Source organism: Gossypium hirsutum, chromosome D11 (assembly GCF_007990345.1).
Source record: "Gossypium hirsutum isolate 1008001.06 chromosome D11, Gossypium_hirsutum_v2.1, whole genome shotgun sequence".
NCBI lineage: Eukaryota > Viridiplantae > Streptophyta > Magnoliopsida > Malvales > Malvaceae > Gossypium > Gossypium hirsutum.
The window spans coordinates 6099657-6118680 of record NC_053447.1 but is presented as its reverse complement, the minus strand read 5'-3'; the positions used below and the strand labels follow the sequence as shown (position 1 = coordinate 6118680).

Below are 19024 nucleotides of genomic sequence, written 5' to 3'. Positions count from 1 at the left end.
TATACAAACAAGCCACGATAGCACTCCAACATCACACGGCAAAATACACGATTTAACAGCCGATAACAAAATAAAGCCCAACTTGGCACAACTAAAACAAAATGCTCCAATTGGGCCTTGAACCCATATTTCAAACCCATGTAAGCCCAAATATACCATCTCTTTCGCTCCATCGACTCGCACATTTCGAAACATTCATTTCCCTACGTAATTGCCTCTGTTTCAAAGAAGCCGAAAGCAAAGAATCCCATACCCCAAAATTAACAATCTTCGTTCGAAATCCCTAATTTGAAACCCTAAATCCCCTGAAGGACATATTCCGATGGGGGAAACTAGAAAACGAGGTCGGAAACCTAAAGCCCCTGCATCTACCACCGAAACCATGGACTTCCAATATACGAGTGCCTCCAACGCCACTCAAACCGACTACGTTGCCGCCCAAAACGACGTCTTTAGCGCTGCAAACGATTCCGTAGCGACCGCCGCCGCCGCCGCCAAAAATGACGCCAACAACCCACCACCGGCAAGACGGGGCCGAGGGAGACCGAGGAAGTCTGAGGCGGGGCACATGGAGGATACGGAGCCGCATGCGGCGGCGTCCCCGGAGCGGAGACCTTATCAAAATGGGGCAGTGGTACTGGAGCCTCCACCGCAGCCAGTGGCGAAATGGGAGAGTGTGGCGGCAAGGGTAGTGCCAGCGATGGATGCAGTGGTGAAAGTTTTTTGCGTCCACACTGAGCCAAACTATTCACTGCCATGGCAAAGGAAAAGACAGTATTCTTCAAGTAGTAGTGGATTTATAATTGGAGGGAAAAGAGTGTTAACAAATGCTCATTCAGTGGAACATTATACTCAAGTGAAGTTAAAGAAAAGGGGGTCTGATACCAAGTACTTGGCTACTGTCTTGGCTATTGGGACTGAATGTGATATTGGTAAGGAAAAGTTTTGATTCTGTGGGAATTTTCATCTTTTTGGGGGTTTTTTTTGGGGGGGGTAAGGAAGTTAGGTGGTTTAGTTTCGAGGACTATAGGAATGGGTAGAAAATGGTATTTGGTTATTCGTATTGAGTGACAGGCTTAAGGTATTAAAGTTTGCATTTTTTTTCAGGAAAATCGTTTCGAGTGCTTGGAATTTTTTTCTTCTTTTCTGCATTATTCTCTTGCCCTTCTTGGATTTAGCAAATTTCAGTAATGCGATTTTATTGTAGGAAAAAGGCAGAGGATGATTCATTGATTTTGCTTGTTTAGAGTGGATTGCAGTAGCTGTTGTACTCTTTAATGTGGAACATGTATATGCGGAAATAACTCATCCTAACTTGTTTTCTTAATTTATGGTAACTTTGTTATTAACTGAGGGTTTTTGGATGTTGTAGCAATGTTAACAGTTAGTGATGATGAGTTCTGGGAAGGTGTTTCACCTGTTGAGTTTGGAGATTTGCCTGCACTCCAAGATGCTGTAACTGTTGTGGGCTACCCCATTGGAGGTGACACGATCTCTGTTACTAGTGGTGTTGTATCACGAATCGAGATACTCTCTTATGTTCATGGGTCAACTGAACTTTTGGGATTACAGGTTGTGAAACTAGTTCCCGCTTCTAGTGGTTCAACATGTTTGTTTGACATGTTTATTGATCTATTGCAATTGATATGGTTTTGCAGATAGATGCAGCTATAAACTCTGGAAATTCTGGCGGGCCTGCTTTCAATGATAAGGGCAACTGTGTCGGTATCGCATTCCAATCTTTGAAACATGAGGATGCAGAAAATATTGGGTATGTCATACCTACACCGGTTATAATGCACTTCATTCAGGATTACGAAAAGAATGGGGCGTATACAGGTATTTTTCTTGGCATTACTATTTTATTCAAGTTCAGTCATTTCTATTTTGGAATTAGAAAGAGGTTTTTCTTATATCTGGTATTGTGCTTGAATTCTTATTCCTGTCCTCTTCATCATTTCTATTTTAGGCTTCCCAATCCTTGGAGTTGAGTGGCAAAAGATGGAAAATCCTGATTTGCGCCTGGCAATGGGGATGAAATCAGATCAAAAGGGGGTCCGTATTAGGAGAATTGAGCCCACTGCTCCAGAATCTCATCTTCTGAAGCCATCTGATGTTATACTTAGTTTTGATGGGGTAAAAGTTGCTAATGATGGAACAGGTAAGTTACTCCCCCTACGCCCCATATGTTAGTAGGATGTCATTTATTCACCTATGAATGTTAGTAGGATGTCATTTATTCACCTATGAATGTTTGTGTGCATGGCCTATATATGCATATATGCATACTTTGTTTATTGCCCAGTAATTTCTGCATCAGCACTATACTGTTCTTGGAGACAATATCTTTGTTACTTTTTCTAGAATTAGCAACTGAAAGTGTCGAGTATTGCTTTCATATTAGTTAAAAGATTAGATGCAGATGTTTCTGTAGGATTTCCCTCTGATCTGAGAATGATAATCTGGCTGTGTGGTTTCTTTATCTACATGAAAATGTTCTATGGAGATATTGTTTAGTTTAATCGGTGGTTCATTTATGAGATTAAGAACTAGGCAGTAAAAGCAGTGTTCATTCATGGTGGAGGTAGTTTTAATGTAGATTTGCTTACATACAATACATTTGTGCCTTAAAAGGGTTGTAAACCTTCAAGACGAGATTTTCTTAGCAAGCACGATTCATATGATTTTGGCACAAAAGAGTTTAAAACCAGAATTTCTGAATTATTCATCCGCTCTCTTTTGGTATTCAATTCATTGCCTTATTTTATCGTGACTTTTGCAGTTTCCATAAATATGAAAGCTTTTTTAGTTGGGTTTTAGTTGCTTTTCTATCTACTGTGGGCTGTGGTTGATTGATGACTGTTGTATGATGCTTAGTCAACTCATAAATTACTTCAAGATTGAAAGCCCCCTAGATGACTCACATATTTAGCTCAAATAGTCTTTTAATGTTTAATTCAGTCAAATATTCCGGCATTATTGTCCTATTTTATGTAAGGAAACAATCTCCTGACCTTTCTTTCCTGTTTTTCATTTTCCCTTGACCTGGGAAAAAAAAGTTCCATTCAGGCATGGGGAGCGCATAGGCTTCAGCTATCTTGTTTCTCAGAAGTATACTGGGGATACTGCACTAGTTAAAGTTCTCCGTGATTCGAAGATACTTGAATTTGATATAAAACTTGCGACTCACAAGAGGCTCATCCCAGCGCACACCAGTGCGATACCTCCTTCTTATTACATTATTGCTGGATTTGTTTTTACTGCTGTAACTGTTCCATACTTGCGTTCTGAGGTTTGTAGTCATCCATCTCTCTCTGTGTTGTGTGTTTCTTTCCTTGAACTTGTTAATATAGCAATTGTTGGTAATTTGTTAACAAACTCCCTGTTTTAGTTTTTTGTTTATTGTGTTTATTGCATTATTGTAAACTTGATTGCTAGGAAAAGGGCCCCATTAGTGAAATTTGAGGTTTCTATTAGTGTGTTTTAAAAAAAAGAGGTTTGCATTATTGGAATGATTCACCATTCCTTGTGAATCATTCAAGGACTGTTTAATGTAGAATTGTCCTAACCATTGCTCAGAATTTGGAAAGAATATTAACTCTCTCTGAACTTTTGTTCTAGTCTTGAACATGCATAAATATATATCTTGTTTATATTTGTTAACATTTATAAAACACTTTGTATATTGTCCTATAGCTATAGAATCCCATTATTTTGCAGAAATTGGATAGAATCTTAATACTTGCTAAACTTTTGTTCTAGTCATTTTCTTTATTACTCATTAAGAAAGATAAGGGATCCTGTTTTGTGGGTCTAAAACTGACTTTTTTTCGTTTTCTATAACTGTTGCTAATTAAAAGGTCTACGCTGTTACATTTTTATGATTTCATGTGTGAGTGGTCACTGTTTGGGTTTGCTTATACTTCTAACTTCCCTGTTTCTCTCATTTACAGTATGGGAAGGATTATGAATTTGATGCACCTGTCAAGCTATTGGATAAGCATCTACATGCAATGGCCGAGTCTACAGATGAACAGCTTGTTGTTATTTCACAGGTCTATATGTTGTTTCTCATGTTTTTCCTTCTGATATATTGTTACAGCCCGATGTAACACAATGATTTGGCTTTCTTTTTTATTCATGCCTTTTAGACCTTATGCTTACAATGTTTTCTTTATTCTCAGGTGCTTGTGGCTGACATCAATATTGGATATGAGGATATTGTCAATACTCAGGTCAGGGAGTGTTTCCTGACATTGCCAGTGATGTAAAGTGTATAAAAAATTTAAAGAACACATGCTAACATTTTTCTTTTAATTTCATTTTTCTAGGTTCTTGCTTTCAATGGAAAACCCGTGAAGAATCTAAAGAGCTTAGCCAATATGGTTGATAACTGCAATGATGAATATTTGAGATTTGACCTGGAATATCAGCAGGTTTCCTCCCTCTCCGTCCCTCTCCCTCTCTCTCTCTCTCTCTCTCACACACACACACACACACACACAGTTGATGAAATGTATAATTTTTTGTTTAGCTGATTCTCAACTTTGCAACGCAGATAGTAGTGCTACATGCCAAGGCTGCAAAAGCTGCAACTTTAGATATTCTAACTACACATTGTATATCTTCTGCAATGTCTGATGATCTCAAGACTTGAACTAAGGTTGGAGGGAAACACTAGACAATAGTCTATGTGGGTCCTATTTTTGCATATGCCGTATACCAAACATGATTGAGTTTTGCATTTGTGGGTGTAGTTATGGTTTTTTATCTGGAAGATAGATTGCAGGTCTTGATTCTAGTTTATATTGGAAGGAGGTTTAGAGATGTTCTTTTTAACTAGAATGGTTCAGGAAAGCATTTTGTACCATTTTCTTGCTCATCTTATTTTTCACCTTTCTTAACTAATTCTAGAACCATGAGTAATCAAGTAGCGGTATTACATATACGATATTCGAATTATACCAAACTATACATGTACCCAATTTTATTTTTCTTAATATGCACTTGTCTAAACTTTAAATTCCAATTGTTAACATTTTTAACTTGCTCCGTCCACGTGATATTGATCGCTTCGTCACATTGCCTGGTTGGTCCAATCTAGTGTCGTATAACCTGTTTTCTCTTCAACTGGAGCTTCAATATTTGCATATCACATAGGAAATCCTTATTTAGATATGAGCTCAAACAGGGTTGTCTGAAGAAGACAGACCTTCAGAACTGAGAAAATTATCCATTTCCAATGCATTTGTTCCTACACTTGACCATTTTTATAGCTTTGAAGCAGGGGGTCCTTGTGGGAAGATGATGAATCTATGGTGGAGCCACTGCCATTGTCCTCAGCCGTTGCTTCTTTCACCTTTCCCCACATCAGCGAATAAAATCCAATCGATATTGTTGTTGCTCCGATAAGACTGCACAAGTATAAAAGAAACAGTCCATTAGCTAAAAAAACAAAGATATTAAAGTTACAATCTAAATAGTAGTCAGTACGCAATGTTATGATTGTCATTTTATGGTTTAGGTTTTTCTGTTGTAGGTATTTTACCCTTAATATCCATTGCAGTTGATTGTAGTATATGGTAGCAAATTGGTAATTTCAAAGTGATGGAAATTGACCATAACTTAAATCTTTGCTATAAGCAAAAGCAGTGCGTTGTGTATACCTCCCAATATGAGGTGTTTCAGTCAGGAAGACGATACCCATGGTAAAAGCTATGACGATGGAAAATGGCTTAAACATTGCCACGAAAACTGGTCCCTTCAACCGCAGAGCCCATGAATGAACTGTATTGTTCAAACAAGAACTGAAGACTCCCTGAAAGAGAGGATACAGGCAAAGTTTTCAAAGAATTTGCTATCTGTGGCGGATATTCTCGCAACAACCGTAATTTAAATACAATCCCTTGTTCTTACCGAGCAAATAACCGAGGCTAATGCAATGTCTGGCCTTATTCTCCAAGCACTTGCATTTCTTTCAACAACTAAACCAACAACGAGAGCTATGAAACACACACATAAATTGTAAAAGAACACTACGGTTAGTTCTGCTGGATACTCTTCCATGATTTGTGTCTGCAAAACATCAGATAATCCATTTATTTCTTAAAATTTCCAACAATGGATGCACCAAGCGAGATATATTTGTAAAATTGGTAAACGAACTCTTACAAGAAAAATGTACCAGAATGGAATCAGAATATTCTGAACAGTGAGGAAAACACCACCAATGACCCAATTTGTGCTTGAAGAGTTGAGAGGTTGATGAAGAGACATTGAAGCTTTGACAATGGCCGGACCCTTATATAGAGTCACTACAAATGCACCTGTAATTGATATTATGGTGCCCATTACTTTGGCCTGACTGCTTCTTCGTTTCAGTACCAGCTTCTCCATTCTAAAAAATCAGGTATGGGATTTAAGTAGCCGTGGCAACGCATGCATTAATGTGCGTTTTCGGAGTAAAAAAATCACCTGAAGAGGATAGCTAAGATGAAGGTAAAAGCTGGTGTGAGGTTGCTGATTGCAGAAGAAAGAGTAGGAGAACCATAAATGATGCCTGTGTACCCCATTATCTGACATGAAATCCTGAAACCAATTTCAGCAATATTACAGATAAAAACTGATGAAATTGAAAAGAAAATCAAGATCTTTCTATATAATGAAGCAAAATTAGTTGGGAAACGTTTGCTAAAAATCATGCTTCTTGTTTCTGAACCACCACAAGTTTTACCCTATAAACCCGAGAAGTCCAATTTTGCTTAGTATACGCAAGCTGAGTGGAGGTAGCACTCTTGATCTGCAAGAAAAACCAGAAATGAAAACACACTGTGGATTTGCATGTTGTAACGATTTGGCTGTAGATCCGTGGTGAGAAATAAAGGAAGGACCTGTAAGAGAAGAAAGGAGTAGGAAGAAGAAGAAGAGCAGCAACGGCGTAATCGTAGACCAAAAAAACATGGAAGCTAATGCCCTTCAACGTAGCTGCTTTAAACAGTGTGTTTATCCCCACTATTACACATTCCATTGTCACCATTGCTGTGAATGTCACTACATCCTTGTAATATTTCCTCCATGATCCCCACACCATCTTTCCTTCCTCTCAATTTCTCTCAAAACCAACCAATTAGTCAGGTTGTAAGGTCCTTATATTTGACAATTCTTTATCAAGAAAATCGGAGGGGAGGGGAGGGGAGATTACAAGCTAAATTAAAATTTTGAGTTTCAGTTTTAGGTTTCAAATTTCGTATTCCTATGAATTAAATTATTGATCCTTGTGATTTTTATTTAACTTATAATAATCTATATTGGATTTTTTATGCATGCGCGTGGGTTTGTGATGAGTAAAAAAAATAAAAATTGAGTTTATGGTGTAAATAGCATCTTGTCTTTCATAGAATAGACTAATTTTGGCCATGTGACATGAATGATCATAATTTATTATAAATATTTATTTATGTGGATAAAGGATCTTGTGATTATAGTTTTCTATAGCACCTAATGTCAGCAAATATTTTATAGCACAATTGCTGTATTAAATACAATATTTTCTTAATGTTTATCTGATGTCCACTTCTCAAATTCAACATCAAATCAAATTATAAAAATCCATGAGATAATGAATATTTATTTGCTTCAATGCTACTACATTTTCCATCCTTTGTATCTGATGAAAGAGAATATTTTCGTGGGTTTATTTTGGTATCGTGTTTATATTATTGTATTGAATGATTACAGTTGTTTGTTTTATGTTCATATAATGCATACGGCTTTGGTTGTTGGTTGGGCCGGTTTAATGGCTTTATATGGATTAGTCATTTTTTATTCTTCCGATCCAATTCTTAATCAATGTGGAGACAAGATATATTCGTTATACCCAACAGTATTTTATGTACCCAACTTTAAATATTTTGTATCTAATCTATGAATATATTGATATGGTTTTTTTTTTTGAACTTTTAAAGATCTTTAAAATTTATGTTTTGTTTAAATAAGGTTTTTACATTATTGGTAAAAGTTAAGATTTTGATCTTTTAAGTAATTAAATTTAAATCTTTTTATGTTTAATTGTTATGCCTAAATCTCTAATCATATTATATATCTTTATTATACGTGATCTGCAGTTTGTTTATACTTTTTATTAATTTTACTCTATTTTATAATTAATGGATATAAAAAGTTTTATAAAAGATTTCACCAAAGTGTACCCATTAGCCATACTAATTTTCCAAATCTGTATACAAATTGTGAAGCATGATTGATAAATATATAATCATCAATCTCAAACAGTAGAATTTTCTCAATTCTGCAACAAACTGGACAAGCCTGCTTCCCAATTTGTGGAGGCTATGTTATGATGGCAATGATAAGTGCGAAGGCGTTGACTATATTACCCCCACACATCTTGTTCAACTTATATAGCTTTGCAGAAAAGGACCCCTTCACCGGATTAGATCTGTCCATGTCTTGACTCGCTCGAAAAATAAGAGGGTTTGAGTAAAAATATAAGTTCGAAAAATAGGTTTGAACAAAAAAAATAAGATCCATTTAGAAAATGGGTCAAGCCTTGGGTAAGACATTTTTGGCCCTCGAGTCCGGCCCGAATTTGCACAAAAAAACTGTTATTGTTTTTTTTTGTTATTTTCTTCTTCTTGTTTTTTTTATTGTTTTGCTATTATTTTCTTATTATTTTTTCAATATTTTGCTACTATTTTGTTATTATTGTTTGAATATTGTATAACTCTTGTTTTATTGTTAATTTTGTTACTATTTTAGAGGTATTTGCTTGTTAAGTTGCACATATCTTAGTGTTCGTTTGAGTACACATTTTTAAAAAAATTTATTTTCAAGTTGTTGAGAAATATTTATTTTAATGTTTTTAGTATTTTTTATATATTATATTTTAAAAAATAAAAAATTAATACAGGCAGGCCAAGCTGGGCCCAAGTTTTAACATTTTTATTCGGGTTGAGCTTGGACAAAAGTTAGCCCCATTTCTTGAGTCGAGCTAAACAAACATGCCTAAAATTTTGATAAAATTCGGACCGACCTGACCCATAAACCTCTGCACTGGATGAGGTGTCTAACTTTCTTAACCCTTTTTCATCTCTCATTTCTTCTTCTTCTTTACAAGACTACTTGAAATGGTAAAGTTCTCAAGATTGAACTATGCCATTAAACCAATGTTGGATAATAGATTCTACAAAATAGTTGCTTCATGTTAACACGTTCCTTTCATTTAAATTATTCTAAACAATTTAGTTTTTAAAAAATTATCAATTATTTGTTAAACATTATTTCACTTATTTAAAAGCATAATTATTTGGCATGATTTGAACGGGTCAAGCTGATGCATGATATTAACATATATAGGGGTGTAGCTAAGAGAGCAAGCAATGGCCTTAGCACCCCCCTCCTTTAGCTAAGGGGTAAAATAGCAATTTTAGTTCATTTTAGTTGTGTGTAAAGCTCAAATGCACTAAGAGGGTGTGAATTGGTGATTAACAAATTTTGATAACGATGAGCAAATAAAAATGATACTAGAATTTAAAGTGGTTCGACTCTAATTGCTTATGTCCATTATCTTGACTTTCCACTACTAAAGATTTCTCAAGTTCACTAATTTGAAAATCTTTTAAAGATAAGGTTTAACTTTTACAAAATTATCTTTTCAATTAGATAAGATAGAGTCATTTTCACCAAAACCTAAGTAAACTCACACAAGTTAAAAAATGAAAACAAAAATGAATAAGCACCTCTGGAATGTTGATATACAATGATTAAACTCTCACAAATACAAAACAATACTTGAAAGAATAAATAAGAATTGAACCCACAAGTGTTTTCAAGTGAAAATGAGAATAACAAGGTAAAGATTGGATTTTTGTAGTAAACCTTGTAAATTTGTTTCTTGTCTTCATATTGGTGCCCTTGAACTCTATTTACTCCTTCATTTATTTCTAACCATTTGGATTGGTTATAGGGAAGATAGAGTCATTGGAGTCATTAATTCTAGCATTATATGTAGTTGTAGGACAGCATGTTTTGATACATGACTTTTGGGTGCAAATACCTGGCTTTGAAAAATGCGACCATTAGCTCCTTATGTATCAGAACTTAAGGTCATGTTTCAATACCTCTTAGGGTGGATTTGGATAAGCGGTGGGATGCGGTGTGGTGCGTTTTTACACTAATTGCAGGTAAACGCACCACCCATTCAAACCCAACCTTAGTTAAAGTTCAATACCTCTACAACTATGGTCTAATACATTTGTTGCCCTGAAAAGCTCACCAACTTCCTATGTTCTAGTGCCATGGACCGCGAATCAAATGTAACACCTCTTACCCGAAACCGTTGCAGGAGTCGAGCACGAGGCGTCATCTAACTTAACTTACTAGTTCGGAGCATAAAAATTTACTTTTAGAATTAATTTCACTATTCACAACAAAACTGTCCACCTGCGCAGCTGTCACTAATTTAATTATAACTCAAGTTACGAAGCTCAAAATTTAAATCCATAAATTTTCCCTGAAACTAGATTCATATATCTTATTACCATAAAATTTTTAGAATTTTTGGTTTAGCCAATTAGTACAGTTTATTCATTGAAGACTCCCATGTTTCACTTACCGATGGTTCTCACCACCACTCACTAAAAATAAATTATCTCGCTGTACAGACTTCATATGGTGTTTTCGCTTGTTTCTATAGAAAATAGACTCACTAAGGAATCTATACATATAAATTATAACTCATAATTATTTCTGTACAATTTTTAATAATTTTCTAAAGTCTGAACAGAGAACTTCAAAAACCATTCTGACACTGTCTCACTAAAATTCAAATATCTCAAAATATAATTTTTTTCCTACACCGTTTCTTTCATGTAAAAATAGACTTGACAAGATTTAATTCTATATATTATTCACTCTCTAATTCCATTTCTACTATTTTTGGTGATTTTCCAAATTCACGTCGCTGCTGCTGTCCAAAAACTGCTTCTTTACAAAATTTTTACTCTTTTATAGTTTCTTTGTTTTAATTATCATTTAAGCATACATAACACCAAAACATATTCTTTACTAACCATTTCAATAGCTAATCTTTAGCCATATCATATGAACATACTCAAAATGAATAAGTCTCTATACATGCCATAACTTTAAACGTTTTGAAATCACATAATACTGAGAAGTTTGTTGATAGTGTGATACGAGGCTTCGATGATACCCAATTTGAGTAAGCTCAAAACACTATAAAATAAAGGAAAGAAAGAAATGTGTAAGCTACTAATAGCTTAGTAAGTTACATGTAAACAATAAGTACTCATTTAATAATTAACATTTTTAACATATAACTAATCAATACATTTCTTAGCAATTTCAATCACTTACACATGCACAATCTTACCAGTTCACTTGCACATACATTTACACACTTAACCTTCATCACATATGCTCATTCTTTCAAATGTAACTACATACATACTTCATTTCATGTTCACTTTAACTCATTATTAATCCCGTTGAACACTCAGAATATACACGGATACGTAGAGAATTAGCACATAAGTGTCACACTGATATGTAGCCGAAGCTACCACTACTATGTAGCCGTAGCTACCACTAAAATGTAGCTGAAGCTACCACTGATCAATAACACTGGAAATGCCCATGGGCCTGCTCACACAAGCTGTCAGGTGTCTGCAACACATGCTAGATCACCCAGCACCCGGGACTCACTGTAACACTATAACACTGGTCTCTAGTAACATGTCACTTGTATCCACTTCTATTCCTAAGTTCAACCGAGAATTTACACTTGACACTTTATTTTAAACACTTTATCACTTGAATAATTCATGAACAATTTTCCTTCCACATTCAATATTAATTCACATATCAAATATAATTCACAATTTATAAAAATATATTGCTATTATTTACACGTAACTTACCTCGGATGCAAAACGACTATTTTCGTAAATTAGTCGATAACCTTCTCTTTTCCCCGGTTACTTCCACTATTTCTTCTTTCTTGATCTATATAAACACAATTTAATATATTTTATCCACATTCCATTCAAATACAATTCATACACAATATTTTGGTAAACTTACATTTTTTCCCATAACTTTTCAAAAATTACACTTTCGTCCCAAAGCTCGTAAAAATAAAATTCACTAAATTTCTTAAATTTCAAACCTCACTAAACCATATTTCATGCTCATAACAGCCCTCAATTTCACAAAATCACAACTTTATGCACACTTTACTATCTTTCACAATTTAGTCATTTTTCAACATTTTTATCGAAATTCATCTAGTAAAACCCGTAATTAGCACTTCAAACATTCATTATCTATCATCACTCATCAAATTACAACTATATCATAAATGTGTCAATTTTTAAACTTTAATTCCATTTAAAATAAATGGTAGAAACATGAAATTCAAGCTTCAATAAGCATAAAAATACGAAAATAATTAAAAACGGGGCAAGAAATCACTTACAATTGAGCTTAGAAAAATCAAGAACCCTAGCTATTGGGACATGAAATTTTCAGCAACAAGCTCTTTAATTTTGAAGAAGATGAACACTTGTTTTCATCTTATTTTGTCTTTTATTCAATTTTGAAAATGCCCTTGACCCACTTACTTAGATATTTTTCTAGAATTACCCTTATGTGTCCATAACACTAATTTATGGTCTATTTGCCACATAAACACTTCTAATTTCATGCAATAATTCAATTAAATCATTTAATCACTAATTAGACACACTTTGCATTTTCAATTTAGTCCTAAAAATTCAATTAGGCACTAAATCATTAAAATTTCCTATCCATATTTTGACACAATTTTTTAATCAATTGGTAATTAATAAAAATTTATAAAATTAAACTATTTCATTTCAGATTTGTGGTTACAAAACCACTGTTCCAATTAGGCCCTATTTCAGGCTATCACATCAAAGCCTTTGACGAGTGTGCACAAAACGTTTCATGGAAGTCAACCGATTAAATGGGGCTCATTTGACCCACTTAAATTGGCCTGATTCTTGGAACACATGAAGAAGCCCATCTATTTGAAGCATTGGCGGCCTAATGAAACACTCCAGTAAAACTAAAGTTACCTAAGTAATTATTGTAAATCCTAAAGGGTAAATATGTATAAAGTTGAAATCTCTTAAGACTCTCTATTGTAGATGGGAGCTAATTTCAGTTATTGATGTAATTCAATTTGTACCGTTAGATTTGAGAAAGCTCAACTATAAATAGAGGTCTTCCCTTCATTTATAATCATTCCATTCATAGTTTTGAATATATTTAATAGTATTTACTCAAACACTTGATGTGTGCTATTTTTCTGTAGCTTCTTTCTCTTCCGAGTTTGCTTCCACTTTGCTTCGATGCCTTAGAAAATTTCCCTTGTGAATTTTTTCCTTTCATGAGTTATGCTGACTTAGGCGGATTTGAAGCGAAGAATCGCCTAAGACCGCGCGGTCCGCCAGACTAAAGCTCTAACCCCATGACATTAGAACATAAAAAGGTTATGTTTCAATACTTATATTGGTATTTTCTTTTAAGTTTTGATATCTATGAAGTTGGTAGTTTACTGACTTTATATGTTTCGATACTTAAGATCCATAATTTCATCATTTAAAGCATAATTTATGTTTTTTGACTTTATGCAAAAAAAAATACATAATTACAAGTATTTTTAACTGAAAATCTAGTAATTATCCTTTACGGATCATCAATTACGTGTCCATCTTTGACATGTGAGAGTTCCCTTGAGTGACTAACTTCCGTTTGCACTTAAGTTGGTTCATGAAGATCATGTTGTTTGGACTCTTGAATCAACCCATCTTGTGTTTGCTTCTCGCGATTAAGGAACTATTTTGTTATATCAAAATATTTAAAAATCAAAGCTAACATTATGAGTTATTCAATTCAAGTCCTTTTAAGCTTTTTTTTTTTTGCTTTTGACCCTCAAACTTATGAAACTTTTTTTTGGCCCCCTAATAGTATATTCATGGCTTCACCTCTGAACTTACCTCTGAGTTTCTAAACTTGCCTCAACTTGAAATAAGTGTTTCAAAATTTACTCAAACTTATCCATATTTGTAAATAATTAATTTAAACTTGTTGTATGTCATCCATATTATATTTTTAAAATTGGTTTACAAAAGTTTATGCTCTTATTTATTTAATACTTAATAATTTAACATTCTATTCTTTTAAATAATATAAATTTAAATATTAACTTCAAATTAATAAACTAGATTTATAAATTATTTGTATCTGATAAAAAGAATGAACTGTTGATAAAGAATTTACATAATTGATAAAAGCAAAAGTTCAACTTTTTGAGTACTCAAATTCGAGATCCATCATGCATCTATAAGTCCCATTACATATAATATCAATTTTACTAGGCTACAATAAAATGAAATATTAATTAATTTTTTTTAACATTATAAATTGAGAATGAGAAATTACATCCACAATAGACTTAACCCTTATGACATGGATACAAACAATTACATACCTTTTTACGATTATAATCAATTCATTTGAATAATTATATCAAAATTTAAAATAAACAATATAATAATCAAACTATCCAATAATAGAATTAAATTAAAATAAATCGAAAAATAATCTATATATAATAAAACTCCCACTTAAAAGTTTTGAAACACTTGAAATGTCAACTTTCATTATATCATACCTCATTACCAATAAAAACATGTAAATATGATTAGTTATATGTTTATATTTATACGACTAATAAGGAAAAAAATATTGGTTTTAACAAATGAGTATGGCAACGCAAAACTTTTTTTTTAAACAAACAAACACAGAAATGCAAGTGAATTTTTTTTTAAATTCATAAAAATGATAGGTTGTAATGCATTAAATTATTACATGATTCTTTCTATTTCATAACTCAGATTTTTTTTTCTTTTTCTTTTTCTTTTTCCCAATGTCTGAATTACTTCTAAACGTAAAAGTTACCAAACAATTAAACTTATATCAGTAAAAATAATACTCAACAAAAACCATTAAAATAATGTAATTTTTAATGTTAACCGCCTCTGAGCAAACCACCGACCGCTTTCTCGTGGACGTGAATGTTATGGTTTTTTTTTTTTTGGCCTGGACACGTGAATGTTATGTTAGATAAAAGAATAGAAGTCATGGACTTTCAGAAAATCACGTGCAGTCAAACGAGTAACGGCTCTTCTTTGTCGAAATCCAAGGAGGGTTTGGTGGAGAGAGGTAACGTGGCGTACCTGTAAGAGAAGTTTCTCTTGAAATAATCATCGTCGTAGTTGCCGTTTCCTCCCGGCCCTTCGTCGAAATTAAGGGCGTAACTCAACGGATCGTAATGGAATTTCCCTCCTCCATTACCGGTTCTGTTATTTTTGAACCGTCGCACAAACGTCTTCCATTTCGGGCCGGCCACCAACTCCGACCATTCTCGGAATCTCCTCCACCCTCGCGTCCACCATGCCTCGTTGTCGCTTGATGGCATGGATGATTCGGAGTCGATGTCGTTGTTGTACACCGCTAAATGCTGCCACCAGATTGGTCCGACGGCAGAGTTACAAGGCATCCAAAAACAACAGCCTCCATTCGCGAACTTGGCAACTTGGATGTTGTCATCGGAGCAGACCGCTGCCTCATCCGCCTTATTTTGAGGCGGCATTTTGTGGAGAAGCGAAGAAACGGTTAAGAAGTTTCTGTTAAGGGTAACGAGAAGGGAGAGAAAAAAAAAGATTTTCTCTCGCTTTCTCGAGAAAGCATGAAAATTAAGAATTTCCTATCATGGGACAGATTCTCGGTGTTCCGTCATTTTCACTGAACAGGCCTTTTTATTAATTAATTTTTAACAGAAACGACGAAAATTTAGGAGGTTCCCGTTCTACAGCTTTACCAACTAACAATAACAGTGCCTGATATACCAAATTAACTCGTGCGTTCTTTTAACTACAATCACACACGTGTCATATTTTTCTATTAAGGAGGGAGAGGGCAAGGCAATTCAATTATGGAAGAATATTTATGCTATTTCACTCCATAAATTTCGTAAATAATAATATATTATATTATTAAATAAATTTAGATTTAGTTAAATAATAATTAATTATATATAAATTTTAAAATTGAGATCTTAGATCCTAATCTCGAAGAGATTAAATTCAAAAGTTATTAATATTTATTTATAATTGTTATGATTATTTAATTATTTTTAAATAAAATTATTAGTAATTATTTACAGGTTGTCTCTATTTTTTGTTGTCTTTAATTGTGAGATATCGTGTTATCAGGAACAGAAGCCAATAATCTTTTTTGGTGTTGAAATTAATTTGTATATTTTAAGATAGTAAAAATATAATTTTATCATTTTAATAGCCTACGTCTTTATAATTTATAAAGGATTAAATCAAATTTTTATCATTTTGAGGGCCAAAATGTAATTTTACCATTACTGATTTAAATTTTTATAAACTATAAAAAGTCCTAATTATAAAATTTTCCATTTTAAGGGGAGGTCGACCCCTGCCTGCCCCCTGGATTCACCACTGCGTGTTATTATTCATGAATGATGCACGAAACTCATGTACCAATGGTGCATCAAATATTATTCCTTTAATTAATTCGTTTTGTATTTGTTGCAAGCAGATGCTTTGTCTCACAAGTTTGGCGAGAGGTTGAACATTTTCATATAATGATTTTGTTTAGAACTCAAGTGTCTAAATACAAATTAAGCATAATTATTTGTAACCATTCGACTCCAACTTATGCCCTATAGCATATAGAGCATGCATGGGTGATGATCCTACCACTTGAGTTAATTCAAGCACCTTACAATACTCTCCCACTCTGTGAATTTGGACCTTTTCCATCACATCATCTATAGTTTATTTCACATTATTTAATGACATTTCAGTAATTTTTTTCATTTCATCAACACGTAAATTTGGTAATTTTTTACCCTGAACCCCGAACTCTAGACTTAGAACCTTGAACATTAAATTCAGAACCTCAAACTTGAACCTTAAATTTAAACCTTAAACCCTAAATCCCAAAATCAAACTCGAACCACAAACTTGAACCCAAACTCTAAATCATGAACACCAAACTCATATTTAGGGTTTAGGATTTGGAGTTTAAAGTTTAATGTTCAAGGTTTTGGTTTAGGTTCGAGGTTCATGATTCAAGGCTTAGGGTTCGGGGTAAAAATTCGACTAAAATTATGTATCAATGACGTGAAAAAAAATTTGTTGATATATCATTAAATAATCAAAAAGTGACCATGTATAATGTAGTGGAAAGGTTCCATAAAATAATTTATCCTTATTTAGATACTTAATCTTTTGGCAAAGTCTTTTTATGAAGTTATGTGGGCTATTAAGAGGACCACCCTGTGAATCTGCTTAGATTCTTGATAGGGTCATTCAATAAGCTTGCTTGAGTTTTTAATAGAATTGAAAGACAAACCTATCAAAAATGATATTGGACTTGTTGAGGGTTCAACCCCTCGATAAGAAACTTGATAACAACAAAACTCTTTCACTACTATATCAATACCTTATATTATATTTTAAAAATAAAAATAATACATATTGAATTTTTAATATTGTTTATTAACTTAAAAAGGGTTACTATAATATCGTGTACCAAATTTTGATATTGATATTGAAATTAGTACTTGAAAATTGGCCCATAATTTTAAAATGTGGCATTTTAAGCAAATAAAAAACAAGCAGTTGTTGTTAATGGGGAAAATTACCAATAAAAGTCCTATTTTTTTAAAAGTTATTGAAATGGGCTCATTTAAAAATTAATTACTGGAATGGTCCTATTTCCCCGAAAAACGCGTCCACGTCAGCGTGTTGTCAGGTGACGAAGTAGGAAAACGTGAACAAAGCGCTTCCTTAAGGAAGTGTTTTGCCCGAGCGTGAACAGTAGCAACAACTACTTTTTTTGACCGTTGGTGACCCCCCCAACGGTCAAAAAATATATATATAAACCCCCTTTCATTTTTTTCACACCTAAATCCTTTTTCTCAATTTCTCTCCAATATTCTCTCAAATTCCTTTCAAAATCCTTTCAATTTCCTCTCAAATTCTTCTTAAAAAAGCTTTAATTTTTTAATTATTTTAAAAAAAGCTTTAATTTTATTTTTTTTGATTTTTTTAAATCATAAAAATTTGATTGTGTTAGCAATGGCCGGAGAATTAATTCGTCTCGATAACAAGCACATATCCGTAGAACAAATGAAAATGGTAAGTGTTAAATTTAATTTTTAAATATTATTTAAGATTTTTTTTGATTTATGCAATTTTAAATAATTTTTATTTTATTATTTCTTATAAAGGTCTGTAGATCGGATGTTGCAATGCTATATCCGTAATATGCATGGTCCTCCATCACCGTTGGTAGAGAATTACCTACGGGAAGCGGGTTTTTGGCACGTGACAACTGTAGGTCGGGAATGCAAGTTGGACCCGAAACTCATCAGTACGTTGATTGAGAGGTGGAGACCCGAGACACACACATTCCATATTCCATATGGAGAATGCACTATCACTTTGGAAGACGTAAATTTTCAATTGGGATTGCCAGTGGACGGGTGCACGGTCACCGGGTCTGTTCAATCAGGTGATTGGGGAGCGGTATGCTACAAGCTTTTGGGCACTATTCCGGAGAATATTAACAGAGGTCGGCTCGAGATGGGCTAGTTACGAGACACATTCTCGGAGCCAGATGATGATTCTACCGAACTGGAACGTACGAGGTGGATCCACATTGGAGTCATCTTCTAACCCACCATCATCTGCAACGTATGAGGTCCCCTTACTGGTGGACGTCGTAGAGAGTACATCATCCCTTCTTCTAGGCGTTTCATAACGTCCCCAATTGGATGTAGATTGCCAACCACTAGAAGTTGATGCCGTTCCCCAATACGTATTTCCAGCATCAAACATCGACCCACTGAGGTGCATGC

The 19024-nt window shown here is 33.9% G+C and overlaps 3 protein-coding genes across 3 annotated transcripts; 1 reads left to right on the top strand and 2 right to left on the bottom strand.

The window, feature by feature from the left end:
* Positions 1-162: 162 nt before the first annotated feature.
* Positions 163-5000, top strand: LOC107911785 (protease Do-like 9). Its single transcript, XM_016839714.2, has 9 exons — positions 163-932; positions 1373-1572; positions 1659-1839; positions 1970-2161; positions 3060-3292; positions 3954-4055; positions 4185-4235; positions 4332-4436; positions 4559-5000. Exons 1-9 carry the CDS (start codon positions 323-325, stop codon positions 4655-4657), a joined length of 1773 nt encoding a protein of 590 aa, XP_016695203.1. The 5' UTR covers positions 163-322; the 3' UTR covers positions 4658-5000.
* Positions 4849-7270, bottom strand: LOC107911787 (WAT1-related protein At3g28050). Its single transcript, XM_016839716.2, has 7 exons — positions 6891-7270; positions 6734-6799; positions 6475-6588; positions 6172-6397; positions 5917-6075; positions 5667-5818; positions 4849-5414 (listed from the first exon to the last, which is right to left on the bottom strand). Exons 1-7 carry the CDS (start codon positions 7088-7090, stop codon positions 5255-5257), a joined length of 1077 nt encoding a protein of 358 aa, XP_016695205.1. The 5' UTR covers positions 7091-7270; the 3' UTR covers positions 4849-5254.
* A 7603-nt stretch (positions 7271-14873) lies between these two features.
* On the bottom strand, positions 14874-15872 carry LOC107911229 (uncharacterized). The gene is made up of 2 exons (XM_016839104.2): positions 15303-15872; positions 14874-15165 (listed from the first exon to the last, which is right to left on the bottom strand). The coding sequence occupies exons 1-2, from the start codon at positions 15716-15718 to the stop codon at positions 15144-15146; spliced, it is 438 nt and encodes a 145-aa protein (XP_016694593.1). The 5' UTR covers positions 15719-15872; the 3' UTR covers positions 14874-15143.
* Between the last annotated feature and the right edge of the window lie 3152 nt (positions 15873-19024).